This window comes from Balaenoptera physalus (genome assembly GCF_965194825.1).
Source record: "Balaenoptera physalus genome assembly, chromosome: 16".
Lineage (NCBI taxonomy): Eukaryota > Metazoa > Chordata > Mammalia > Artiodactyla > Balaenopteridae > Balaenoptera > Balaenoptera physalus.
In genome coordinates this window covers 68864084-68889407 of record NC_138898.1, presented here as the reverse complement: position 1 = coordinate 68889407, position 25324 = coordinate 68864084, and the positions used below count along the sequence as shown (strand labels likewise).

The following is a 25324-nucleotide window of genomic DNA, read 5'->3' as shown; positions in this document are numbered from 1 at the left end:
GAAGGGGAGCTTGAAGAAAGGAAACTTAGAATAGGAGTTATCTACTGATTGATATATGATGTAAATAAAACTCCTCTTTCTGAATTTGAGTAAATGATACACATTAAAGGTAGATTTAAAATAAGTTATTTTAAAAATTTTGTCTTTTTGCTTTTTAGAAGCTTTCTTTTGAATTTGTGTAGTACTAGAATCATTTACAGACTTGAAAATAGGAGCTCCATGAGGAAAGCCACGTAGAAGGGGGCTTCACATTTTTTGAGGGAGATAAAAACTAAACACCACAACTTATTTTGGGCCTGAAGTTTTGATAATATGTCAAAAATTCTTACTCCTAGTGATATAAAATAGATAATTGTGTGTCTGAATTACTATTATTATTATTTTTTTGGCTGCGTTGGGTCTTCGTTGCTGCACGTGGGCTTTCTCTAGCTGCGGCGAGCGGGGGCTACTCCGTTACTGTGCGCGGGTTTCTCATTGAGGTGGCTTCTCTTGTTGCGGAGCACCAGCTCTAGGTGCGCGGGCTTCAGTAGTTGTGGTGCGCGGGCTCTAGAGCGCAAGCTCAGTAGTTGTGGCGCGTGGGCTTAGTTGTTCTGCGGCACGTGGGATCTTCCCGGATCAGGGATCGAACCTGTGTTCCCTGCATTGGCAGGCAGATTCTTAACCACTGCACCACTAGGGAAGTCCCTGTATCTGAATTATTAAAAGATCATTCCCAATTTAATTTTGAGCAAAGTTATAAGTAATTCAATTTTTGTTGAGCTAATGTTTTTAAAAATTTAGGATGTGGTGTCTTTAGAATATTTGATATCTTTATTTATTTTGCTTTTTTTATTAACCAATTCATGATATGTTTTATTTTGGTTAATAATTTTTAAAAAACATGAGAAATCTATTCTGTCTTTAAAATTTTTATTTTTATTTGATTATAGAGGTTGTGAAAAAATTTTGGAAAAGATTCAGAAAATAATTTGTAACTACCCAGCATAACACCAAATTTGGCTTATTCTGCATACAGTTTTCATATTATGAACATTTCCCCAAGTATTTATTTTGAAAAATTTTAAATCCACAGGAAAACAGATGGACTGGTATATTAAACACCCATATATCTTTTACCTAGATCTGTCACTTATTAACATTTTGCTGCAGTTGTTTTGTTTCTACACACACACAGACACGGACACAGACACACACAGAGACACGATTTTTTGTTGAACTCTTTGAAAATAAATTCCACACATAATGATGGTTTATCCTGTGATACTTCAGCATGCCTCTCCTAAGATTAAGGCTAATCTCATATATAACAACATTATAATCATACCTAAGAAAATTAATTTTGTCACATAAGACAATCCATGTTCAAATTTTCCAGCTGCCACTAAGATGTCTATAACTTTTGTCTTACCCAGGATCCCATCAAGGTTCATGTATTGATGAATCTTTAATCTCTTGAAGATGGTGGTGTGCCTCTTTAACCTCTTAAATAGAACAATTCTCTGCACCCTTTTTTGTCCCCCTTATTTTGTAGAATGTTCTACGTTTTGGGCTTGTCTGATTATTCCTTCCTGATTAGAGTCAGTTCAAATATTTTGGTCACGAATACTTCATGGGTTCATACTTAGTGTTGTATCACACTAGCAGGCATAAAGCTTCAGGTTCACATAACTCTTAGATGAAGCGTTTCATCACTTGGTTAAGGTGATGACCAACCAGATCTTTCCATTGTGAAGGCTTATTTTTGTCCCTTTGTAATTAGTGAGTAATGTGGGCATGATACTGTGAGACCTCCTGAATATCCTGTTTTTTTTCATAGTATTTCACTTGATTTTAGCATTCATTCATATTCTGTGCATTGTATAGATTATAGCATTGGCTGTTGCAAAATAGTGGTTTTCTAATGCTAGCATTTCTTCTATACTTATAACATCATTCTTTTGTAGAGAAGAGCTTTCCTTTTGGGGAAAAAATTGGTTTTAACAAAAAAAAATTTTAGCTGCAAAATATTCTATAGGTAGTATGCCATATATTTATTTTAAAAATATATATAGTGGTAACATGAGCCTGTGTGTCAGTCTTGTGTTGGGGCCATGCTAACCTTCTTTAAATCATTCCAGTTTGAAGCAAGTACTGATATCTTAAAGTATAAATCGTACAACATCTGCTCTATGTTTTGAATTGGAAAATAATTCTGGTACTTTAAAGACGAGTTTCCCAAGCACATCTTAGTTTTTGTACTTGAAATTTTAATCACACCCATGGTTTTGAAGAGAGCACTTAGGAACAATGTAAACATGTTACTTAGGAATAATGTTAACAGACGTTAAATGAGGGGAGAACAGTGGATTGAAATGTTTTCAACTTTTTTGGGAACTAAAACTATAGAATTTATTTTCTTTGATATAGTCAGTTTTGGCTATAGTCACTATTAAATAATAAACCTAATTTGTTTGTTTTCTCCCTGTTTTATTAAATGTTCATGGTTTGTAACTTTTATTTTTTAGCTTGTAATGACCAGCCTGCAGTCCATTCTTGAAAATGTGGATACACCAGAATTACTTTGCAAATGTGTTAAGTGCATTCTTTTGGTAGCTCGATGTTACCCTCATATTTTCAGCACTAATTTTAGGGTGAGTTCCCCGCCCCCTCTTTTCAGATGATGGGGTAAGGGATTGGCTGCATGTATGAGGACCTGGGGAATTAGAAGACAAAGTTTCTGCTCCTTCGAGTATAATTGGTTTTAAGGTCCAGGATTGAATGATACAATAATGTAGTTTTATAAAAAATACCATCTGTACTTGCTAACACTAATACCTTAAGATACTTAAAGAAAGAAATATTTCATCAGTGTCATAAAGAAAGTTCCATTATTCTCCTGCCCTGCCCCTCCCAACCCCCATTTAATGTATAATGTCAAGAAGGTAGGACGTAAGATGTTCTAGGTTCTCTTACTCTGAAATGGTCCGCAGGTTGGAATAGCAATAAGACCTTAAAATGATTAGTCCCCTTCTCTCTGTCTCCATCCAGGATACAGTTGACATATTAGTCGGATGGCATATAGATCATACTCAGAAACCTTCGCTTACACAGCAGGTGTCTGGTGAGTCGCTCAGCATATACCAGTCATTTAAATATTGTGGGAAGGAGTTGTTCGTTTCTCAAAGACCAGCTGTTAACACTACTTTTTTGATAATGCAAGAAAAATAATTGCTTTAGAGGATATTTTGGTGAAGAGTACTTGTTAGCTAAATTTATCTTTTAAAAGGAAAAATGTGTACTTTCGTAGTAGGTAGGGAGAGTAAATACAGATTGTAGTGTTGCACCTGTGAGTAAGGACTTTCTCTCAAGTCATTTGCTGCGTGTGCTGGTAGGAGATACCACAGTGGCAGTACCCTGAAGGGTAGAAAGGAAGATCCTGGATATTCATGATTTATTGTTTTTCTAGTGATTAAACAAATAAACAAATGGATTAATTTGGAGGATTGTCATAAATGATAAAGAAAAAATTTTTTTTTCTGAGTTAAATGAATGACTAATATGACTCACTTGGACATTTCAGCTTGTTCCAGGTGCTGTAGTTTCTCATAGCTTATTTGGTGAAATAAACTTCTGAAATTAAGATATACAGGTGAGAGTAGTTCTCTCAGTTCCACTGGCAAGTGGTCCCATTTCCCCTGGGGAGATGAGTGTACACTTCTGGTGGCCAGGTGTGGCCCTGGAGAAGAAAGCCAAGGTGGCCGTAGATTGGCACATTTGAGTCTAAGTCCTGTGTGTAGTGACAGTATGGATACTGCTGAATGTACTTACTGAAAAAAAAGGACATGAGATTATATTTTAATTTCTGGAGAATTTTCATTTCTGTAGCATTAAAAGAGGTAGTGGTTAAAACAGTTTACAGGGAATTCCCTGGTGGTCCAGTGCGTAGGACTCTGCGTTTCCACTGCAGGGGCCCGGGTTCAGTTCCTGGTCGGGGAAATAATATCCCGCAAGCCGCGCAGCACGCAGCACGGCCAAAAACAAACAAAAAACAGTTTACAGTCCTAATTTTATGATATAGGGCATGTTTCAAGAGTGGCCAACTTGAAAACCAGATACCTTTTAAAAGAATTCTCTTAAATATTTTTTTAACTTGGACTTAAAATTTTTTTCTACTCTTCCAAAATTTCTTGTATGATTCCTAGGGTGGTTGCAGAGTTTGGAGCCATTCTGGGTAGCTGATCTTGCATTTTCTACCACTCTTCTTGGTCAGTTTCTAGAGGACATGGAGGCATATGCTGAGGTGAGTATATAAAAAATGAAGTTATTTCCTAAAATTTCAGGTAAGAAAAAAGCAAAAACAGAAATCTAAAGCAGTGCTAGATTTATTTGAAAACAATTCAGATCACCTGACATTTAAGCAAAAATTATGAGACCATTGCAATATTTTAATTATTTTTAGATGTTTTTAAGTTGCCAGCAGAATTACCAGAAAGATAGAAAAATTGCAGGCCTAATTTCCCAAAGCTTGAAATAATCTTGGTGGCTGGTAGTTTCCTGAAGACATTTTCTTCAGTTGTTTCTTATTTTTTGTTAAGAAAAAGGTGAATTGATATTGTATAAAAGCCCCTAAAGGCTTTTCTCTTACTTGTATTGGCAATCTTGGATCATGCTTTGGAAGACAAGGCTTGGCTTCAGCCACCTTTGAGTATGGTACCTTTAATACTGCTGTTGAAGTGTCTATTACTGGTTCTTGGATTTCCTGGCCACTGTCCTGACTTAAACCTGCCATCTTAGTGTTTCTTCCCTACTCAGTTGGTAATTACCAAGATTCTTGTTTGGTGGTCAAGGCTTCCATAAAGATTTAGCTTCATCTTTTCTTTATACTTTTTCTACTTCAAGCAAACAGTTACTTCACTACTTTTAACTGTACCAATCTATCTGCTCCCTTTCAGAGAAAAGTGAGGGAATATTTTGCTTCCACGTGTTTCTTTACCCCTACGCCTAGGATGTCTTGGTTCCTAGCACACCTTTAAAGCTGATCTGCTTCTGATAAGCCACCCATTCTAGTTTGTAGAGACTTCCCTTTGCTATCCCTAAGATTTAATTCTCTTTGATTATTTTGGTGCTTAATTATGTGTAGGTATATGTTGGTTCTAGTACCCCATTTTTTGCTAATCTTTTCCTTTGAGTATGTCTGATTTCCTCAGCTAGCTTATGAATCTGTAGGCTAGGTCTTCTAAGGTCTTATAATTTTTTAAACCAACCTCCTCTAAACTCCCCCAACCCGCCTTGTTCTTCATGTGAATAATATTGGCTTAGTATACTGTTTTCTTGAGTGGCTCAAAGAATCTATTGAGGTTAATATTTGCTTATTTAAATAATTAGAGAAGCAAAATCTACTTTTATATTTAGATTCATGTTTCCTTTTCTCATAAGCCAAAATTCCTCTTTATTTGTAAAACTGTATTATAAAGTTAATTGATTTAAAAATTGGGAGTTGTTTTTTGTTTTTTAAACAATGTCTTACTTAAATAAGAATGCTGTTGAATTCACATCTAGGACCTCAGCCATGTGGCCTCTGGGGAGTCAGTGGATGAAGATGTTCCACCTCCATCCGTGTCCTTACCAAAGTTGGCAGCGCTTCTCCGGGTATTCAGTACTGTGGTGAGGAGCATTGGGGAACGTTTCAGCCCAATTCGGGGTCCTCCAATTACTGAGGCATACGTAACAGATGTAAGTTTTAGTAGTCTTTAGTATCATTCAACAAAAACTGCCTTTTCTTTTAAATGCTTCTGTTTACCTAGTGAGCTATGTTATTAATCCCTCATTTGTTTAGCATGTGTGTAGATGTCTGGCCACTTTCTTAAATAGCCAGAAAAGTAGGGAATTCTATATCGCACTCCCCTCACCCCCCAACCTGATGAAAAAAAGTCCACTCTGAATTTTTAAATGCCTATGAACTTTTCTTTTAGGAAATTCTCTGTAGGTTCATTTATTCTTGTTTTTAATATGAATTTTAAAATCTTATTCTTTAGTTTTTTAATAATACTGAGTTTTGCTTTAAAATTATTGTGTCTCCTTTTAGTTTTTCAACATACTAAGAGTAACTCTTAACAGAGAAGGCCTCGCAAAGTAATTTTCTCTAAGCGTGACAGGATGAAACAACTTGATAGCCTGACATCAAAGGATATAAAGATATAAGAACTTAAACTATGTAATAGCCTGAGACCAATTGTAAGAGGTAGCTAGATTACCACATTTCAGCAGCCCCAGACATCAGCTGCACTGTATTACAGTCCAGTGAGTGGTTCAGTGTAATGGATGTGAGAAATGAACCCCCATCATTATATTCTGCTTGAATAAGAAGGGAGAAGAAACCTGTGTGATAAAGTCATAAAAGATTTAACCTAAATGATTAAAATTTTACTGCTAGTATAAAATTCTAGCTTTTATGAGCATTTACTTTTGTTGAACACTTTGCTAGATAAAATAGGACATTAACTATATATGTAATTCTTGGTAAGTTAATTGTGTATTTGAGCAGAAATGTCCTGAAGATAATTAAAACCAGCATGTTAATATTTTAAAACTGATCCAAGTGGTTTAATATCTTTATTTTTACTGTCTAAAAGATGGGTGGTTGATGACTTTGTCAGTGTTGAAATAAAAGCAGTTAACTCAGATACAAAACAAAAGGACAGGAGTGTATCATTTTCCAGGACAGTTCTATATTAAATGTACTCTTTCATGAAGGTCTTTTAGGTCTTTGCCAAAAATGGTCTTTTAGGCCTTTTAAATCTATATGCAGGGCTTACAAAAAAACCCTATACGTAGTGGTTGTTGAATATTACAGAAAAATTTGAGAAATATTTTTCTGTATCAATCTTTTCTGTATCTGTTTTTCTGTACTTGTTTTTTCCTAAGTTATTTTTATTAGAAATGTAGTACATTGACTACTATAGTTTACTGGGGTTTTTTGGGGCTGGAAATGATAAGATTTTCATAATCTTCAAATAGGTATTATATGTTATGAATGAGAATATTTATATTTATCTTTACATAGAGACCATCAGTACATGAACTTTCATAAGCTAAAGCTATCTTGGATATTTAGTTTTAAAAGATTGATTAAAAGTCCAAGTGCTGGATTACGGAAAGTTATTCTCACGGCAGGTTATTCCCGTGTTGTTAATACTGTTACTGTTCTAAGTTCTGGTGTATTTCATGATTTTTATGAAGATTCTGAACTTCAACCATTTAGTGACTTTGGTGGGGGGATAGGAATTGGGTATAAGGGAAACAGAGTATGTCAAATTCCATTCCTGTCACAATAGTACTTTAGAATACTTAGGCAATATCCTTTTTGTGTATTGTACCAGGGATACCCTTATTTTTCAGCCACTGAGAACTAGAATATTAAGAGACTACTGATAAGGCAGGCAGTTAATTTTCAATTGAAACTGCATTAAATAGAAAATATTTCTTGTTCTGTGGAAGAATATGAGTTTTTTTTAAAGCTGCTTGTTTTCCCCATTGCAGGTTCTGTACAGAGTAATGAGATGTGTGACGGCTGCAAACCAGGTGTTTTTTTCTGAGGCTGTGTTGACAGCTGCTAATGAGTGTGTTGGTGTTTTGCTCGGCAGCTTGGACCCTAGCATGACTGTACATTGTGACATGGTTATTGCATATGGACTAGATCAACTGGAGAATTGCCAGACTTGTGGTACAGATTATATCATCTCAGTCTTGAATTTACTCACATTGGTATGTGAATTCTTTTTTGTTTAATATGTTTATTCAGGCCCTTAAATTTAAATTGATGGGGAAGAAATGAAGCCCTTGTTTGTTTGTGGTTTTTTGCATTAATTAGTCTTATCTATATAATCTAGTTTGTTTTTGCTCTAGTATCTGTGTACTTTTAGTATTTGAGAGCTCATCTCAGTGTAGTTTTACTTTTTTTTTTGGATGAAATACCATCCTTCACACGAGACTATCTAGCACTCCTGATAAATACTATGTAGAGAAGGTACTTGATAGCTATTTTGAAAGACCCTGTTATGTTTTGTTTCTGAAACATGAAAACTTCTTTGATAGTTTTTATTCTTTTCTTAATCATAAATATCCCCCCTCTCTCCACCTTTTATTATGGACCTTTTGAAGTATATTAAAAAAAAAAGTAGAGTAGTATAATGAATCTCTGCATACTTAATACTCAGTTTCTATAATTAGAAGCACATGGCCCATCTGGTTTCACCTAAGCCTCCTACTCTCTGCCTCCTCCTTGCCATCCCTGCATCCCCAACTGGATTATTTCAAAGCAAATTCTAGATGACATTCTGCTAAACATTTCTGCCATAGTTACACTTCCCTTTGCCAATGTGAAAAAAAACCCCATGTTTAAGTGTAAATACATGTATCCTATTTCGGTATCTAAACATTTTAATGTCACTGTTAAGGCCTAAACATGTAGCTTAGATATATTACTTTTTTCTTTAATAGATTATTTTTCAGAGCAGTTTTTAGGTTTACAGAAAAATTAAGCAGAATGTACAGAGTTCCCATATAACCTCTTCCCCCAATAGTTTCCTCTATTACTATTATTAATATCTTGTTTTAGTGTGGTACTTTTATTACGACTGATGAGCCAAATTGACACATCATTATTAATTAAAGTCCATAGTTTACTTTAGGGTTCACTCTCCGTATTGTACATTCTATGGGTTTTGACAAATGTATAATGCCATGTATTCACCATTACAGTATCATGCAGAAGGGTTTCAGTGCCCTAAAAATCCCTTGTGTTCCATCTATTCTCTCCCCTCTCTGGCTGGCAACCACTGATCTTTTTACTGTCTCTATAGTTTTTTTGTTTTTGTTTTTTTAAAATTTAATTTATTTTTGGCTGCACTGGGTCTTCGTTGTTGTGCGCAGGCTTCTCATTGTGGTGGCTTGTCCTGTTGTGGAACACGGGCTCTAGGCACGCGGGCTTCAGTAGTTGTGGCACGTGGACTCAATAGTTGTGACTCGCGGGCTCTAGAGTGCAGGCTCAGTAGTTGTGACGCACGGGCTTAGTTGCTCTGCGGCATGTGGGATCTTCCCGGACCAGGGCTCAAACCCATGTCCCCTGCATTGGCAGGTGGATTCTTAACCACTGCGCCACCAGGGAAGCCCCTATAGTTTTGTCTTTTCCAGAGTGTCATATAGTTAGAATCATACAGTACGCAGCCTTTTCATATTGTTTTTTTTTTCCCTTAGAAATATGCATTTAAGATTCCTCCATGTTCTTTTGTGAATTGATAGCTCATTTCTTATTTTATTCTTTTAGATTGTTGAACAGATAAATACAAAACTGCCGTCATCATTTGTAGAAAAACTATTTATACCATCATCTAAACTACTATTTTTGCGTTACCATAAAGAAAAAGAGGTAAGTGATTCATTGATCAGACTTTTGATAAACTTAGATCATTGAAGAGTTTGACTCATGTTCCTTAGTAAGCTACATAAATGAAATCAGAATGATAAATATTTGATTTAGAATATAGAAATTATAATGATTCACTTAACTTAATATTTGATTTTCATACTGTATACCTTGATGAGTGATATGCAGATAGTTTTTTCAGATTTTATTAAATTTGTTTTATCAAAATGTGTATATGTTGTAAATAAAAATTCATCGTTAGCTTCTTAACTGACTCCCAGTCAAAGCCACTACAGACTTTCTAAGTAGATGTAGGAAAACCTATCTTAATAAAATGCTGTTTGTATGTGTTTTGATACTGGCTTGAAAAAAAAAAAAGGACTTTTTTTTTTAATACATCTTTATTGAAGTATAATTGCTTTACAATGGTGTGTTAGTTTCTGCTTTATAACAAAGTGAATCAGTTATACATATGCATATGTTCCCCTATCTCTTCCCTCTTGCCTCTCCCTCCCCCCCTCCCTATCCCACCCCTCTAGGTGGTCACAAAGCACCGAGCTGATCTCCCTGTGCTATGCGGCTGCTTCCCACTAGCTATCTATTTTACATTTGGTAGTGTATATGTGTCCATGACACTGTCTCACCCTGTCACTTCTCACCCCTCCCCCTCCCCATATCCTCAAGTCCATTCTCTAGTAGGTCTGTGTCTTTATTCCCGTCTTGCCACTAGGTTCTTCATGGCCTTTTTTTTTCCCTTAGATTCCATATATATGTGTTAGCATACTGTATTTGTTTTTCTCTTTCTGACTTACTTCACTCTGTATGACAGACTCTAACTCCATCCACCTCATTACAAATACCTCCATTTCATTTCTTTTTATGGCTGAGTAATATTCCATTGTATATATGTGCCACATCTTCTTTATCCATTCATCCGATGATGGACACTTAGCTTGCTTCCATGTCCTGGCTATTGTAAATAGAGCTGCAATGAACATTTTGGTACATGACTCTTTTTGAACTATGGTTTTCTCAGGGTATATGCCCAGTAGTGGGATTGCTGGGTCGTATGGTAGTTCTATTTGCAGTTTTTTAAGGAACCTCCATACTGTTCTCCATAGTGGCTGTATCAATTTACATTCCCACCAACAGTGCAAGAGGGTTCCCTTTCCTCCACACCCTCTCCAGCATTTATTGTTCCTAGATTTTAAAAAAAGGACTTTTAAGAAATTTCACATTGTCATTTTTAATTTAGAGGACCCTTTTTTTTAATAAAGCTTTATAGATTTTAAAATGCTTACTGATACTATGTAGGTTTCCTAAATTGCTTTTTTAAAAATTAAGGTCTTTGATGTTTTGGACAGTGAATTTATCAGTCTTAAACTGATTTGCATCATCACCATTATGCAGATAATAATATACTTTCCATTTAATTATCACTTTCCTGAATTCTTTTTTTAAGGTTGTTGCTGTAGCCCATGCTGTTTATCAAGCAGTGCTCGGCCTGAAGAATATTCCTGTTCTGGAGACTGCCTATAAATTAATTTTGGGAGAAATGACTTGTGCCCTAAACAACCTGTTACGTAGTCTACAACTTCCTGATGCCTGTTCCGAAATAAAACATGAGGCTTTTAAGAATCATGTATTCAATGTAGACAATGCAAAATTTGTAGTTATATTTGACCTCAGTGCTCTGACTACAATTGGAAATGCTAAAAACTCACTGATTGGGGTGAGTATTTACTTGTAATGACTTTGTTTTATCCTATTTCAGCCTCTTCTTATTGCATGTTTACATATTTCATTTACCTATCAAGGCAGTGTGTCTACAGAATCACATAGATCAAACGGCCATATTTTGGACATGCCTGGATAATTAAAATTGACAGGAATATTTTCTTGCCATTATGTTTAGCTCTTGCTTTCCTTGATAAGTTTTTTATATTTGTTTTATTTTTTACAAAATGTATTTTAATGCTTTCTCCTATTTACTCTAGCATGCTTTTAGAAAAATTTGTCAACATTTTCCACAGGGCAAGTTTGTATAGTTCTTTTAATATGCAACCCCTTCTTCCCCTGGTACTCTTTTCCTTCTTCCCACTAGAGTTAGTGCTTGCATATGGTCCTTATTTTTTGACTACCTACTTTTGTCTAGGAACATTCATATATTCTTTTGGAAAAAGAATAAAGATTTTATTCCTGTAAGAAATTTGAAGTGACCATGCTTTTCATTTATAATTATTGCTGTGGTTAGTATATTTCTCCCTCCTATTGGACCTCGCAGGATTGAAAAACATTATTTATAATGAAAAGTAATGGGATATAATTAAGGGGATAATGTAGTCTAAGAGAGAAGGGAGGGAAGAGTCAAGATTTGATGTTTATATTTGCATGCTTTCCATATTGTTAGATCAGATTGCCCTGTGTCCCTCCATAGCTGCTCTTTCCCTCACTGCTAGGCTACGGTAGATTCTTCCTTTCTTTGCATTCTAAAATTTGGTTGTTGAGAAATTCGCGTTGTGCTCAGATTTGAGGTTTACATCCTGCACTCTGGAAACGAGAGGGAGTGGGGACAGGGCAGTCAGGTGGAAAGGAGTATCTTAGCAATGGAAAGAAAGGGAAGGATGGAAAAGGCTTAGAGTGGCAGGGTGTGCCTTTTTTCTCACTGGACAGGGCAACTTGCCATTTGAAGTGCATGGAAAACTGAGGAAATATGATCTACTACACTGAAGGGTGCAAGGGCTTTGTTTAGACCAAGGATCAGCAAATTACAGTCCATGGACCAAATCTAGCCTACTACGTGTTTTTTTTCTTTCTTTCTTTTTTTAAAAAAATATTGAGATATAATTCACGTACATTATACTCATTTAAAGTATGCAATTCAGTGATTTTTAGTATACTCACAGAATTGTGCAACCATCACCAAACATCACCTCTTTTTGTAAAGAATTTTTATTGAAACATAGCCACTTTCATTCCTGTTTTTTTGTCTGTAACTTTTCTCTCTGCAGTGGCAGAGTTGAGGAGTTGGACGTTGTACCAGAGGTGTCATGTGGCCTGCAAAGGCTGAGATATTTAACTCTCATCTTCACAAGAAATATTTGCTGATCCCAGGTTTAGTGTACTAGCTTGTTTCCAAATTTGAATCTGTCAATTTTAATTTTTAAAAATGTGTAGACATATTTTGAAGGATAAACTTTTTGTATGCTCATGTATGTCTTGGAGGAGCCATACATTTACTTTCTTTTGTACGTCATCAGATGTGGGCGCTGTCTCCAACTGTCTTTGCACTCCTTAGTAAGAATCTGATGATTGTGCATGGCGACCTGGCTGTTCACTTCCCTGCCATTCAGTACGCAGTGCTCTACACATTGTATTCTCATTGTACCAGGTAATGTATTTACATATACTTCTTAAGAAAACAAAAATTTTTTTTTTAAAAGGGAAGATGGGCCCTTTAGCGTATACATTTATTTTATAAATTTATTTATTTATTTTCGGCTGTGTTGTGTCTTCGTTGCTATGTGCGGGCTTTCTCTAGTGGCGAGCGGGGGCTACTCTTTGTTGTGAGTGGGCTTCTTATTGCGGTGGCTTCTCTTGTTGTGGAGCACGGGCTTCAGAAGTTGTGGCACTCGGGCTCAGTAGTTGTGGCTCGTGGGCTCTAGAGTGCGGGCTCAGTAGTTGTGGCGCAAGGGCTTAGTTGCTCTGTGGCATGTGGGATCTTCCCCAACCAGGGATAGAACCCGTGTCCCCTGCATTGGCAGGCGGATTCTTAACCACTGTGCCACCAAGGAAGTCCCTAGAGTACATTTTAAAAAATATGTATTGACTTAACTTTGGAATTGCCTTTTTTTTTTAAAATGAGAGATGAAAAGATGATCCAAATTTTGTCTTCCAGGCATGACCACTTTATATCTAGTAGTCTTAGTTCCTCGTCCCCATCCTTGTTTGATGGAGCGGTGATTAGTACTGTAACTACAGCTACAAAAAAACATTTCTCAATTATATTAAATCTCCTGGGAATATTGCTTAAGAAAGATAATCTTAACCAGGACACAAGGTAACTAATACTTATAATATTGTTTCTAACTTTTGTTAATTTGGCTTCGTAATTTGAGAAAAAGAAATGAAGACTGTCATTTGAATGGGTAGAGCAACTTCTTCATTATTGAAACACTTTAAATTTTTGTTTTATTATTTAATCTGGAATTTCTTGTTCTTTCCTGAAAGAATTACATGAAACCTCCCCCTCCTGCAATATTTTATAGATGAATATATTTATAGAGATTTAAAAATATTTTTTGCTACAATTTATGCTAGTTTGGGGAGATTTTCTTAAAAGACAGTTTTGCCAAAGGAATTTCTATAGTTTTAATATTTGTTTCTTATCGCTTGAGGTATTTAAAAGACCAAAAGAAAACTAATGTAAAAAGAATAGGTTTTTCAAGTTGTTTTTCTATTTTTTTAAAATGTGAAATAAACTGTATATTTTGTGTTTCAGGAAACTATTAATGACGTGGGCTTTGGAAGTGGCTGTTTTAATGAGGAAGTCTGAAACATATGCACCTTTATTCTCTCTTCCATCTTTCCATAAATTTTGCAAAGGCCTTTTAGCCAACAGTAAGAATCTGACATTATTTAATTTTGTTAATCAGTGCTTAAAAGAGATCTTTGTTAATGGCAGAAAGATAGTCACTTGAGTGCTTTTCATGACTGGAAATGTATCATCCCCATTTTAATGACAAATGCATAATCTGTTTTAATTTTTTTGCCATTCTTAATATGTGAAAAACAAGTTGTTTTTAAGTGATTGTCACATTTTTAAGCTTATGTAATTGTTTATACATTCCATGTACTTTTAAAGTTTCCTTCAGAGAAAGATTGGGGTGAAGACTAGTCACCCTGAGTGGGTTTTGTTGAGAGTATCATTTTCCCAAATGTTACTGCCAGTGATGGTTCCAGGCAGGAGCAGCCCCTCATCCATAGTAGGCACTCATTGTTTATTGAAATGAATGGGTTCAGAAAATTATGACATAGTGGCATATAATTTCTTCTGGCAAGCTGAAAGTGTCTTTAAATTTTTAATAGCTCTTGTCGAAGATGTGAATATCTGTCTACAAGCATGCAGCAGTCTACATGCTTTGTCCTCTTCCTTACCAGACGATCTTTTACAGAGGTATGGATTAAAGATCCATTATTTTGACCCTGGCCCTTTTGATCCTTGGAAATATTCCACACTTGTATTATCTATTTCATTTTTTTGTAGGTGTGTTGATGTTTGCCGTGTTCAGCTAGTCCATAGTGGAACTCGTATTCGACAAGCATTTGGAAAGCTATTGAAGTCAATTCCTTTAGATGTTGTCTTGAGGTATGTTGGTGCAAAGACATCCCACAATGTTTAGTTCAGGAAAAGACAAATTGCCTATTAGTGAATTAATATCACATCTTGTATGTGGCACTTCTCAGTGACTGAAGAGATGATAATTGCTACAGAATAATACTTATAATGCCAAAATATGTTTCTCAGTAGTTATTATTCATAAAACTAAATTGTTTTAAGTCTTAATTTTATCAGTTTTTACTTTCAAATTTAGTTAGCAGGGAAATGATTCATTTACAGTATGAACTAACTTTTTAACTAAAACATTTTGCGTAACAATGACTTTATTTTCCGTCTACAGCAATAACAACCACACAGAAATTCAAGAAATTTCTTTAGCATTAAGAAGTCACATGAGTAAGGCGCCAAGTAACACATTCCACCCACAAGATTTCTCCGATGTTATTAGTTTTATTTTGTATGGGAACTCTCATAGAACAGGGTAAGATTATTTCTTTGACTCTTTCATCTGGGAAAAGTAATTTAAATATACATGAATATCTTAACCCTGTGCCCAGTTTTGAGGAGAAAATATGTCAGGGGTGGCAGAGTAGAAAGTAATATTCTTCTCAAATGGGTTGTCTTAAGTTTTCAGTAGTAGGAGGAATTGCTTTGAAGATGGCATCTGAAGAAATAAAAATGGGCTTTGCAACTGGCAGTGATGGTGAAAGGTAGTTGACAATTAACTGATCTGACCTAGTCATCAGTGCTTTGGGGAGGGGCCTGGGGGCGTAGGCATTCTGGAGATTTTTAGTTGCAATTAATGTTTTATCCTGATAGCCAAATTGTCATGAGCCTTTGACCCTAATAATCTGTCCATACCATACCCCATCCTATTTCAACCGTAAAAGACCTCTTTAAAATGAGAGGTGGGGACATAATGCTTCCCAATTTTACATGTTTGCCTTTTTCAAGTAGGGAAGATTGTAGTCCCCTACTCCCATTTCCCTTGCAGTTTGTTTTTTGTTTTTGTCTTTTTTTTAAATGAAGTTGTCATTGTCTGTTAAATATGAAACTACTTTTCCCAGGAAGGACAATTGGTTAGAAAGATTGTTCTATAGCTGCCAGAGACTGGATAAACGTGACCAATCAACAATTCCCCGCAATCTACTAAAGACAGATGCTGTCCTTTGGCAGTGGGCTATTTGGGAAGCAGCACAGTTCACTGTCCTGTCTAAGTTGAGAACCCCACTGGGCAGAGCTCAGGATACCTTCCAGACAATTGAAGGTAATTGACTGCATTGTTTCAAACTTTGTGATGTAAATACTTTCAAGCTTACATTAAGAAATAATGGATTTCTTATCTTGTTAAAGCAAAAATTTGAGAGTATACGATTTTTTTCTTTAGTACTTTTATCAGTTAATCTTTTAGATATGTTTGTTAGAATAAGCTTTTACTAAATAATCATGTTGTATGTGTTTTTGTTCACAAATTTAGGGGATTTGTGTGGAGAAGATATTTTTTTCCTCTAAAAATGAAAAGATTTGTTGGGACTTTTGTTTTTAAATGATGGATATACAGAGGATAGTTGATAAATGTGTATTTGTGAAATTATCTCTAAGAACTTCTAGAATCTCTGAAGATTCCTTTTAAATTTGGAATGCTGTTTTTGGTTTCAGGTATCATTAGAAGTCTTGCAGCTCACACATTAAACCCCGATCAAGATGTTAGTCAGTGGACAACTGCAGACAATGATGAAGGCCACAGTAGCAACCAGCTTAGACTTGTGCTTCTTCTGCAGTATCTGGAAAACCTGGAGAAGTTAATGTATAATGCATATGAGGGATGCGCCAATGCATTAACATCACCTCCCAAGGTTGGTTTCAGTGGGCTGAATGTTGCTTGGTCAGTTTCGTGGTCAAACCTGGCAGTGTGTGCGTGCAGAGCTGAAATCAGTAGACTTGTGTATATGCTTTATGTGTAGTTGAGACATCTCTGCCTGTAATTTGAACCAGTCCTGAGCTCTTCTTTCTCGTCTAAAGGTCATTAGGACTTTTTTCTATACCAATCGCCAAACTTGTCAAGACTGGCTGACTCGGATCCGACTCTCCATCATGAGGGTTGGACTGTTGGCAGGACAGCCTGCTGTGACAGTGAGACATGGCTTCGACTTGCTTACAGAAATGAAGACAAATTTATCTCAGGTAAAGTGATGTGTGTGTGGAGTTAATTAAATCTGTTAATTAGAAAAATTTGGGCTTAATTCCTTTGCTATGATCTAATCTATGGATAAAAGAAGTTAAAGGTTCTATTCATTTTTTTTTTAATGAACTTTTAAAAAAATAAATTTATTCATTTATTTAATTTTTGTCTGCATTGGGTCTTCGCTGCTGCGTGCAGGTCCTCTAGTTGCTGAGAGCTGGGACCACTCTTCGCTGTGGTGGCCTCTCCTGTTGCAGAGCATGGGCTCTAGGCACGTGGGCTTCAGTAGTTGTGGCTCGTGGGCTCCAGAGCGCAGGCTCAGCAGCTGTGGCACATGGGCTTAGCTGCTCCGCAGCATGGGGGATCCTCCCGGACCAGGGCTCGAACCTGTGTCCCCTGCATTGGCAGGCGGATTCCCAACCACTGCGCCACCAGGGAAGCCCGATTCTATTCATTTTTAAAGCTTTTGATCCAGTATTTTTATACAAGCAGTAACTTCCAGGGTCACCTGTTCATATTTTTTACTTAGAATGAAAATATTCATTACTTATGCTTAAGGGTTAGAACTTTAAAGGTAATTCTAAGAAATTTGTGTATAGAAGAAAGAATTTTTATAATAATTTATAATGATTATATAATGTATAGGAAAGTGTAATAATTTTATAATAGATGTAAAAGTATAATACTAATAATGTTATAATGTAGGGAAATGTGCTGGCTTTCAAGTAGGGTCACTAAATAAGTGGAATCCAAAAATTGCACATGTTTACTAGTTAAGGTAATGTCAGTAGGCAATCAATATTCAAAGACATAAAATTAAGCATTCTTTAATTCATGGTTATTTAATTTTTGTTTTATATTTACTTCACGTGTTACTCCCAAAGACGCCACAGTTTAAATGTTTAAGTAAGTTTGTTTTGTAAAGACTAACACGCATGTGCTGTTAAGGTCCATCACCACCACCCTCCTTTGTATCTACATTATGTGTAACATTTTAGGTAATTCCAATAATGCAGTTTCATTGTTGTAAAAATAATTATTAAATAAATTTGACTTCAGGCTTTAGAATGTGATCGGTAGTTATAAATTTAGTAGAGATTTGAATTTTGAAGGTATTGAGGTCTGTGATTGATTTTTCTGAATGCCACTCTCAGGGGAATGAATTGGAAGTAACTATCATGATGGTGGTAGAAGCACTGTGTGAACTTCATTGTCCTGAAGCTATACAGGGAATTGCTGCCTGGTCATCTTCGGTCGTTGGAAAAAATCTTCTCTGGATTAATTCAGTGGCCCAACAGGCTGAAGGGAGGTAAGTTGGAAGGAAGGAAATGGGTGATAGGGTTTCTCTATTTAAATTTTTTTGTATTACTGACTAACATTGTAATTAAATGTTGATTACACTTAATGTTGATTCTTAATTGATAACCTTTCATGTCAGAGTCTGATACAAATTGCCCTTTATGGCCAGAGTTCTTGCTCATTAGCTCTGTGCACTAAATGTTCAAACTCATTGCTCTAGGTAAACTCATTCAGTGCCTCTGTGTATGCTTATGTAAGTTTGACCAAATCTGGAAAATGTAGGGAAAATAAAAGAATGGCTCATAATTCCATCTCTTAGTGGTAACTGTTAGTTTTGGTGTACATATATGCCTTCTTTCTAGTTCTTTTTTCTCTTGTATGTAGTTTTTTATCCTCTTCACAGAAATAGCAGTGTTTCTGCTGGTCTCATGATTTTGCTTTTCCTACTCAGCAATATTTAAAAAAATATTTTGCCGTGTTAAATATTCTACGATGTGATTTTTAACAACACATTTTTTTCTTCTTTTTTTTGGGAATGCACCATAATTTAACGTTCCTTATTGTTGGACAGCAAGGTTATTTATGATGTTTTTACTAATCTTAATGCACCATGGCACTTAATTCTTTGCTCATGTTTGTGATTGTTTTCTTTGAATGCATTCCTACAAGTTGATTTACTAGAAGAAAGGCTATAGACCATAAGGCTTATGATACAGACTATTGCTAATTTACCCTACATAAAAGATGGTTCCAATTTGTATCTCTAACAATAGAGTAACACCTTCCCTGCACGTTTGTGAATACAGAGGGCTGCTGAGAAACAAGAACCCTGCCACCATATTAGTGAAAATGTTTAATTTACATTTCTTTATTAATAATAGAACTTTCCCCATATGTTATTGACCATTTGTGATTTTAAAAAACATAGATTATGTCTTTGTGGCCTCTCGGTTTTTTCGTTATTGATCTGTGAGATTTTATCATACACCAAGATTATTGATGCTATCTAACTTCTTGATTGGTAATTTGTTTTTAATGTTCATGTTTTAAAAAAAATAAATTTATTTATTTATTTATTTTTATTTTTGGCTGTGTTGGGTCTTCGTTGCTGTGTGGGGGCTTTTTCTAGTTGCGGTGAGCGGGGGTTACTCTTCGCTGCAGTGCGCGGGCTTCTCATTGCAGTGGCTTCTCTTGTTGCGGGGCACGGGCTCTAGGTGTGCGGGCTTCAGTAGTTGTGGCACGCAGGCTCAGTAGTTGTGGCTCACGGGCTCTAGAGCACGGGCTTAGTTGCTCCGCGGCATGTGGGATCTTCCCCGACCAGGGCTCCAACCTGTGTCTCTTGCATTGGCAGGCAGATTCTTAACCACTGTGCCACCAGGGAAGTCCCTTTTATTTTTGGATGCCCAGAAGTTTCAAATTATGATGTCATTAGATCTGTTAACTTTATGTATTTTTTTTCTTGTGTTTATTTTTCTATTTAGTCTTTGCACACATTGAGATTAAATACTGATATATTCTGTTAGTTATTTTATACTGTCTCTTAAACATTTAACGATTTTTGAACTTATTTTCATTTTTTGTGAGGAAGAGATCTAATTTTGTGCCTGCTCAGCCCCACACAAAATAATCAACTCATTGTCTCAGCTCAATTGATTAACTCATTCTTTCCAGTTTTTTTAGAAATGAAATATGTGGATAATTAAAAAATAAGACTGTTTGAACTTGTGTTGAAGGTTTGAAAAGGCCTCTGTGGAGTACCAGGAGCACCTGTGTGCCATGACAGGTGTTGATTGCTGCATCTCCAGCTTCGACAAATCTGTTCTCACATTGGCTAATGCTGGGCGTAACAGTGCCAGCCCCAAACATTCTTTGAATGGTGAGCATTCAGGGTTTAAATAAAAAGTTGTAGTCAAATAGTTTGTGCTCATGATCTTACTGTATATTTTTAGATTTCTCTGCTCTTTGAAATATTTATAACCGCTTTGGGTCTCTCTCTCTCTCTCTATTTTATGAAATACTTTCACTCAGGTGAATCCAGAAAAACTGTGCTGTCCAAACCAACTGACTCTTCTCCTGAGGTTATAAATTATTTGGGAAATAAAGCGTGTGAGTGCTACATTTCAATTGCTGATTGGGCTGCAGTACAGGAATGGCAGAATGCTATCCATGACTTGAAAAAGAGTACCAGCAGTACTTCTCTCAACCTAAAAGCTGATTTCAACTACATAAAGTAAGGATTTCTTACCCCATTAAACAAATTTTCAGTAACTTTAAAGTCTTCTTTTATGGCAGAAAAATATTAAAATTGTCCATATTTACTATGGCAAGATGGTTATAGTTCTAATAATACTGCCATTCTAAAAATGACTACAATGAAAAACCAACATTAGAGGTGAGGAGGGTATTCATGCAATGGGAAGACAGATTTCTATGTTGAAACAGTCATTTGGTATTGATTCTCAGAGCCTGTTCTAAAATCATAATGAAGATAAAGAGAAATTTGTCACTGCTTTAGAAAGGATAATGTTTGATGGCTTTGTTTCTAAATTAGGTGTGAATATATCAAAAACATTTATTATAAAGAGGCCAGAGTTTATGACATTTGTAAATTAAACTCCATTTTTTGTTTTTTGTTTTTCCCTTATTCCTCTGTGCATTTATTAATCTCTTAATTCGAAATTTGAGTACAGGCTGTGTCCCAGACACTTGGCTGGGATGATAAGGGTCATTAGCTGTCCTCACCATCAAGGAGCTCAGCTTGTAGTGAGTAAATGAATTAGTGGGTAGTTTCTGCACTGAGCACGTACTGAGTGCCAGCCACTGGGGTGTAGCACTGTGTACGACAGACACAAATTCTAACCCTTGAGGAGCTGACCTTCTAGTGAGGAGGAGACACACAGACTAGGGGAATGCCATCAGGATGTCATTTGAGCACAGACTTGAAACAGACCTGATGCAAGGATGATAGGCTTGGAGTGTTCTGGAAATGCCTGGGAAGCCACTGTGGTTGGAGCAGAGTGAATAATAGGAGATAAGGGTAGAGAAGTAGGTGGGAACTCTGAAAAAGACTTTGATTCCCAATAAGGTGGAAAATCTTAGGTGGGATTTGAGTAAGAGAGGCATATCATGATTGGACTTACTGGCTCACTCTGCTGGGTTGTCAGGAGACTGGAGGTAAAGGGCTAGGGTGGACGCATGTAGACCATCTATCTGTGGGGCAAAGGTAGAGGGAGGAAAACAGATGCTATTAATTGAAGTAGGAACACAGAGAACAATGAAGTATGTTTAAGGTACGTGAAACATGCAGACAAGATTGCTTCAGTAAGCAGTTAAGAGTTGGATTTGGAACTAAGGTGAAAACCCTAAGCTTGAGAGAGATTTGGGGAATCATTAGTATATAGGTGATAATTACAGGCCCTCTTTCTTTTTCACTCTTTATACTCCAGAGCCTTCATAAACCACCAAACCACAGATAATGCTCTGGAGAAGAGTGAGTGAAAAAGAAAGAGGGCCATGGTCAGAGTCCTTTTGAGCATCTTTGTTAAGGGATGGGAGAAGAAGCTGCTGAAGAAAACACAAGGACACTGAGGAAGGCAATGTTGGAGATGCAGAGGAACCAGACAGGAATAGTCATCCTTGTCGGGAACTTCATAGACTTTGAGCAAGAAGAGCTTTGTAGAGAGAGAAGGAGAAGCAGCCAGGTTGAATACTGTGGAGTGGTGGAGAAGCTTGAAAATGAAAAGTTTTAGTTAGGTTAATTGGGTAATGAAGTCAAGGAAAGAACGCTGTGGCTGGAACAGAGTACTGTGTGTTTATTGTAAATATTGGAGAGATTAAATGTTCTTTTAAGCCTAGGGGAAGGAGCCATAAGAAGACAGGTTGAAGAAGCAGGGTAAAGAACAGTGATTGAAGGATTAACTGGACTCCACCTTTCCTGTACCTCAAGGAAAGCAGTTAAAGTTGGATACATACAGTTTGGGGAGTGCATGTGGATTGGGGGGTAAAGGTAGAGAAAATGAAAGTCTGTGTTTGTTTCTTTTCTGAGGTGTCAGTCATTAGCTGAAAGTGCAAGGGCACTGTAGAGCATAGTGGGGACACAGCAGACCTGCCGTTTCTGTGGTGGCAGGAATGATAAGTGTGTTGGTCACCACACCAAGACAGTTCATTAGTGCCAAGTGATTATGGCTCACCTGAGAAGCTGGTGGTTGCATTGATCCCAGCTTGGGGTTTATTAAGGTAGAAGCAGGTACAGTCAAGTGATGTACATTTCCAGTGCTGTATTCAGTGCTGGAAATGTAAGGGAGGTGACATAGTGAGAGGGACAGGAAAAGATGAGAGATTAATGGAAAAGAGGGAAATTGAGAAACTGTAAGTCATCTTGTTGGTCGGAGAACAGCTGTAATAGGAATGGGAACAGAGTGAAAGATCTGGAAGTAGCAGTGGGTTGCTAGGAGGGTAAGGCCCTCATCCTGGCGTTGAAGCTACAGACTATCAGAAGGAGTTCCAGAGGTGTACCATTTTCAGGTGAGGTGAGGAGAAGGGAAGGAAAAATCCTTTGAAAGAAGAGAAACGGGTTCCAGGAAACAGTGGAAAAGGGAGAGAAGGAGGGAGGCCAACAATGAAAGAAGGCAGGAGTAGGATATCAGATTGAGATAATAGGAGACCTACTGGGGCTTACGCTTTAGGTGAGCAATGAGGCCATGCAGGGAATTTAGTGGTAGCTTGGGGAGAACTAGGTGTTGAAGTTGCCCTGCAGAGCTCTACTGTTAGTGTTTTGGTCGGGCCCCCAAGGATAACAGACTGCAAAAAGAGGAAGGAAACATGGAGGGTTGAGTATGCTAAACTGAATGTCTGTAGCTATGACTTTCCAGTTTGCCACTCTAATTAAGATGGTAGACACATCTTCAAAGTAAAAATAAAATGGTGGCCTGCGTGGAAGGAACTTTCATCAAAGGAATTCTGTATAACTGCTTTCTTTTTCTAGAATTTGTTCTATATTTTTGAATGGCTCCACAGGCTGGATAGAATGTAAAACAAGCTAACCAATATTTTAATTACAGATCACTAAGCAGTTTTGAATCTGGAGAGTTTGTTGAATGTACTGAGCAATTAGAATTGTTACCAGGAGAAAATATCAATCTACTTGCTGGAGGATCAAAAGAAAAAATAGGTATTTGAGATAATTTTAAAATTAAGTATTTTAATGAACAAGTTGTTTAAAATGTTTGGCTTAGTATATTTTAGTGGAAAATCTGGAAGTTTTTCTGTACATTTTTGGGGGCAGAGTGTGAAGCAAAAAATTAGGGCTGTTCCCTTTACCTTTGATTTAGCAAATGAAAAATAGTTTAATTCAAATTAAGCAAACTAAGAAAGGCTACTGTAACAGAGATTTATCTAGCCATTTTCTTTGAAAAAGTGCAAGTCGTGTTTAAATATTTTTCTTGCTTGACATCTTGATGTGGTTCATTAATTAAGTTCTGTGTCACACTGGAGCATTTTGTAAAATGTAATACTGAAGTTAATATTATGAATATTTTGTGTGTTAACATTGACTTGCTAAATTCAGTGTTTGCCCCTTTAAGTAGTAGGTTGACTTACTGATTTTTGAGTCTTTGAACTCATTTTGAGAGGTCTGAGGTATTATTCTATGTGAAGTATTTTTATATAGCTATCAGAAATGCTTAATCATAGCGTCTGAACTTAATATGAAACTGCCTGAACTTAAATATGAACTTAAACATGAAAGGAGGTATTCATTGGTGATTGTTTTTTAATACTGTCAAGGTATCTTGTTACTCTTGTACATTAAAAGCGAATTAACTTAGTGGAACTTATTCAATTTCTGTAGATATGAAAAAACTGCTTCCTAACATGTTAAGTCCAGATCCAAGGGAACTTCAGAAGTCCATTGAAGTTCAGTTGTTGAGAAGTTCTGTTTGTTTGGCAACTGCTTTAAACCACATAGAACAAGATCAGAAGTGGCAGTCTATAACTGAGTAAGTGTAATCCTAAGAAGGTAAATATGCATTATGTGTACCATATGGTAAATGTGTGTAGATTGGTGGGAGTGAGACAGTTACCAGATCACTGCAGCGCTAGTCATGATAGCTTCATTTTAGTTGTAGAAGTCGTATGATATGTGAATGTCGCTTGCTAATATACAGAGGTTGAAACTAAGTAAAATTAAAAGTTTTATATCCCCAAAAGCTAATATTGATATCTTGACTTGCTTGTGTCATTTTACTTAAGAGCAGGCAGTTCCTTTTTCTTCTCCCACTTTGGATGCCAGTATAGTAGCATCTTATCACACTGCTTATTATCCCTTTAGTGGTTATAAGTTGGAAAATCTTATTTATTAATTAGCAGTAAATATTTTCTTTCAGAAACATGGTGAAGTACTTGAAGCAAACCTGCCGCATAGCTATTGGGCCACTGAGACTTTCTACTTTAACGGTTTCACAGTCTCTGCCAGTTCTAAGTACCTTACAGCTATATTGCTCTTCTGCTTTGGAGAACACAGTTTCGAGCAGACTTTCAACAGAGGTGTGTATATGTGTATTTTTAACCAGGATATCCTTCTGAACATTAATAGGCATTAGTGTGGAACAAAGGCTGTTTTTCACATTTTTAAAATAGCATTTGTAGCATTTTTTGGACAAGCTAGTAAGTAAATCCAGAAATCTAAAATTCCATTTTCAGGCAAATTTTTATTGGAGAAGTATGTAAGGAAGATGGAGCCTAAGACATATAATCTCAAGGATGGCTGGTTGCTTAGGTTTTTTTCTCCCTCCCTCCCTCCCTCTCTCCCTCCCTCCCTCTCTCCCTCCCTCCCTTATTTTTGGAAGAGGAGTTGGTTACGTAAATGTATACCAGATTATATAAATTTCAGATTTGACTGAAAAGAAGCGACTGTGCCTCCTCCTTCCAAATAGGGTAAAGTTTAACCAAAGATGGGCCCTTCCCAAGGGAAATAATCTTTGAGAATCTGTTTATGAAGCAGTAGTTTTATGTTTTTCTGTAACTTAGCTTCTGCTTTATAGTAAATGAGCTGTTTATTTTTTTATAAAAATGTGGCTGCTTTATTGGTAAGTACAATGAT

At 36.5% G+C, this 25324-nt stretch overlaps 1 protein-coding gene and 1 long non-coding RNA gene across 6 annotated transcripts in view; one reads left to right on the top strand and one right to left on the bottom strand.

Annotated features, from left to right (window-relative positions):
• Window positions 1-25324, bottom strand: part of LOC309646348 — a 400408-nt gene that overhangs the window by 40489 nt on the left and 334595 nt on the right. The gene's annotated exons all lie outside the window — the stretch shown is intronic.
• SMG1 (SMG1 nonsense mediated mRNA decay associated PI3K related kinase) overlaps window positions 1-25324 on the top strand; it is a 96138-nt gene that overhangs the window by 29995 nt on the left and 40819 nt on the right. For all 5 annotated transcript variants that reach the window (XM_082432543.1, XM_082432540.1, XM_082432539.1 and 2 more), the window contains 22 exons: window positions 2505-2630; window positions 3028-3100; window positions 4182-4279; window positions 5539-5712; window positions 7519-7743; window positions 9305-9406; window positions 10866-11135; window positions 12664-12794; window positions 13302-13463; window positions 13905-14023; window positions 14492-14579; window positions 14670-14771; window positions 15085-15225; window positions 15812-16011; window positions 16404-16600; window positions 16767-16928; window positions 18081-18235; window positions 19959-20101; window positions 20254-20455; window positions 23286-23395; window positions 24074-24221; window positions 24609-24768. In XM_082432543.1, the coding sequence (XP_082288669.1) occupies window positions 2505-2630; window positions 3028-3100; window positions 4182-4279; window positions 5539-5712; window positions 7519-7743; window positions 9305-9406; window positions 10866-11135; window positions 12664-12794; window positions 13302-13463; window positions 13905-14023; window positions 14492-14579; window positions 14670-14771; window positions 15085-15225; window positions 15812-16011; window positions 16404-16600; window positions 16767-16928; window positions 18081-18235; window positions 19959-20101; window positions 20254-20455; window positions 23286-23395; window positions 24074-24221; window positions 24609-24768 (3288 nt within the window). The remainder of the gene's footprint in view (window positions 1-2504; window positions 2631-3027; window positions 3101-4181; window positions 4280-5538; window positions 5713-7518; window positions 7744-9304; window positions 9407-10865; window positions 11136-12663; window positions 12795-13301; window positions 13464-13904; window positions 14024-14491; window positions 14580-14669; window positions 14772-15084; window positions 15226-15811; window positions 16012-16403; window positions 16601-16766; window positions 16929-18080; window positions 18236-19958; window positions 20102-20253; window positions 20456-23285; window positions 23396-24073; window positions 24222-24608; window positions 24769-25324) is intronic.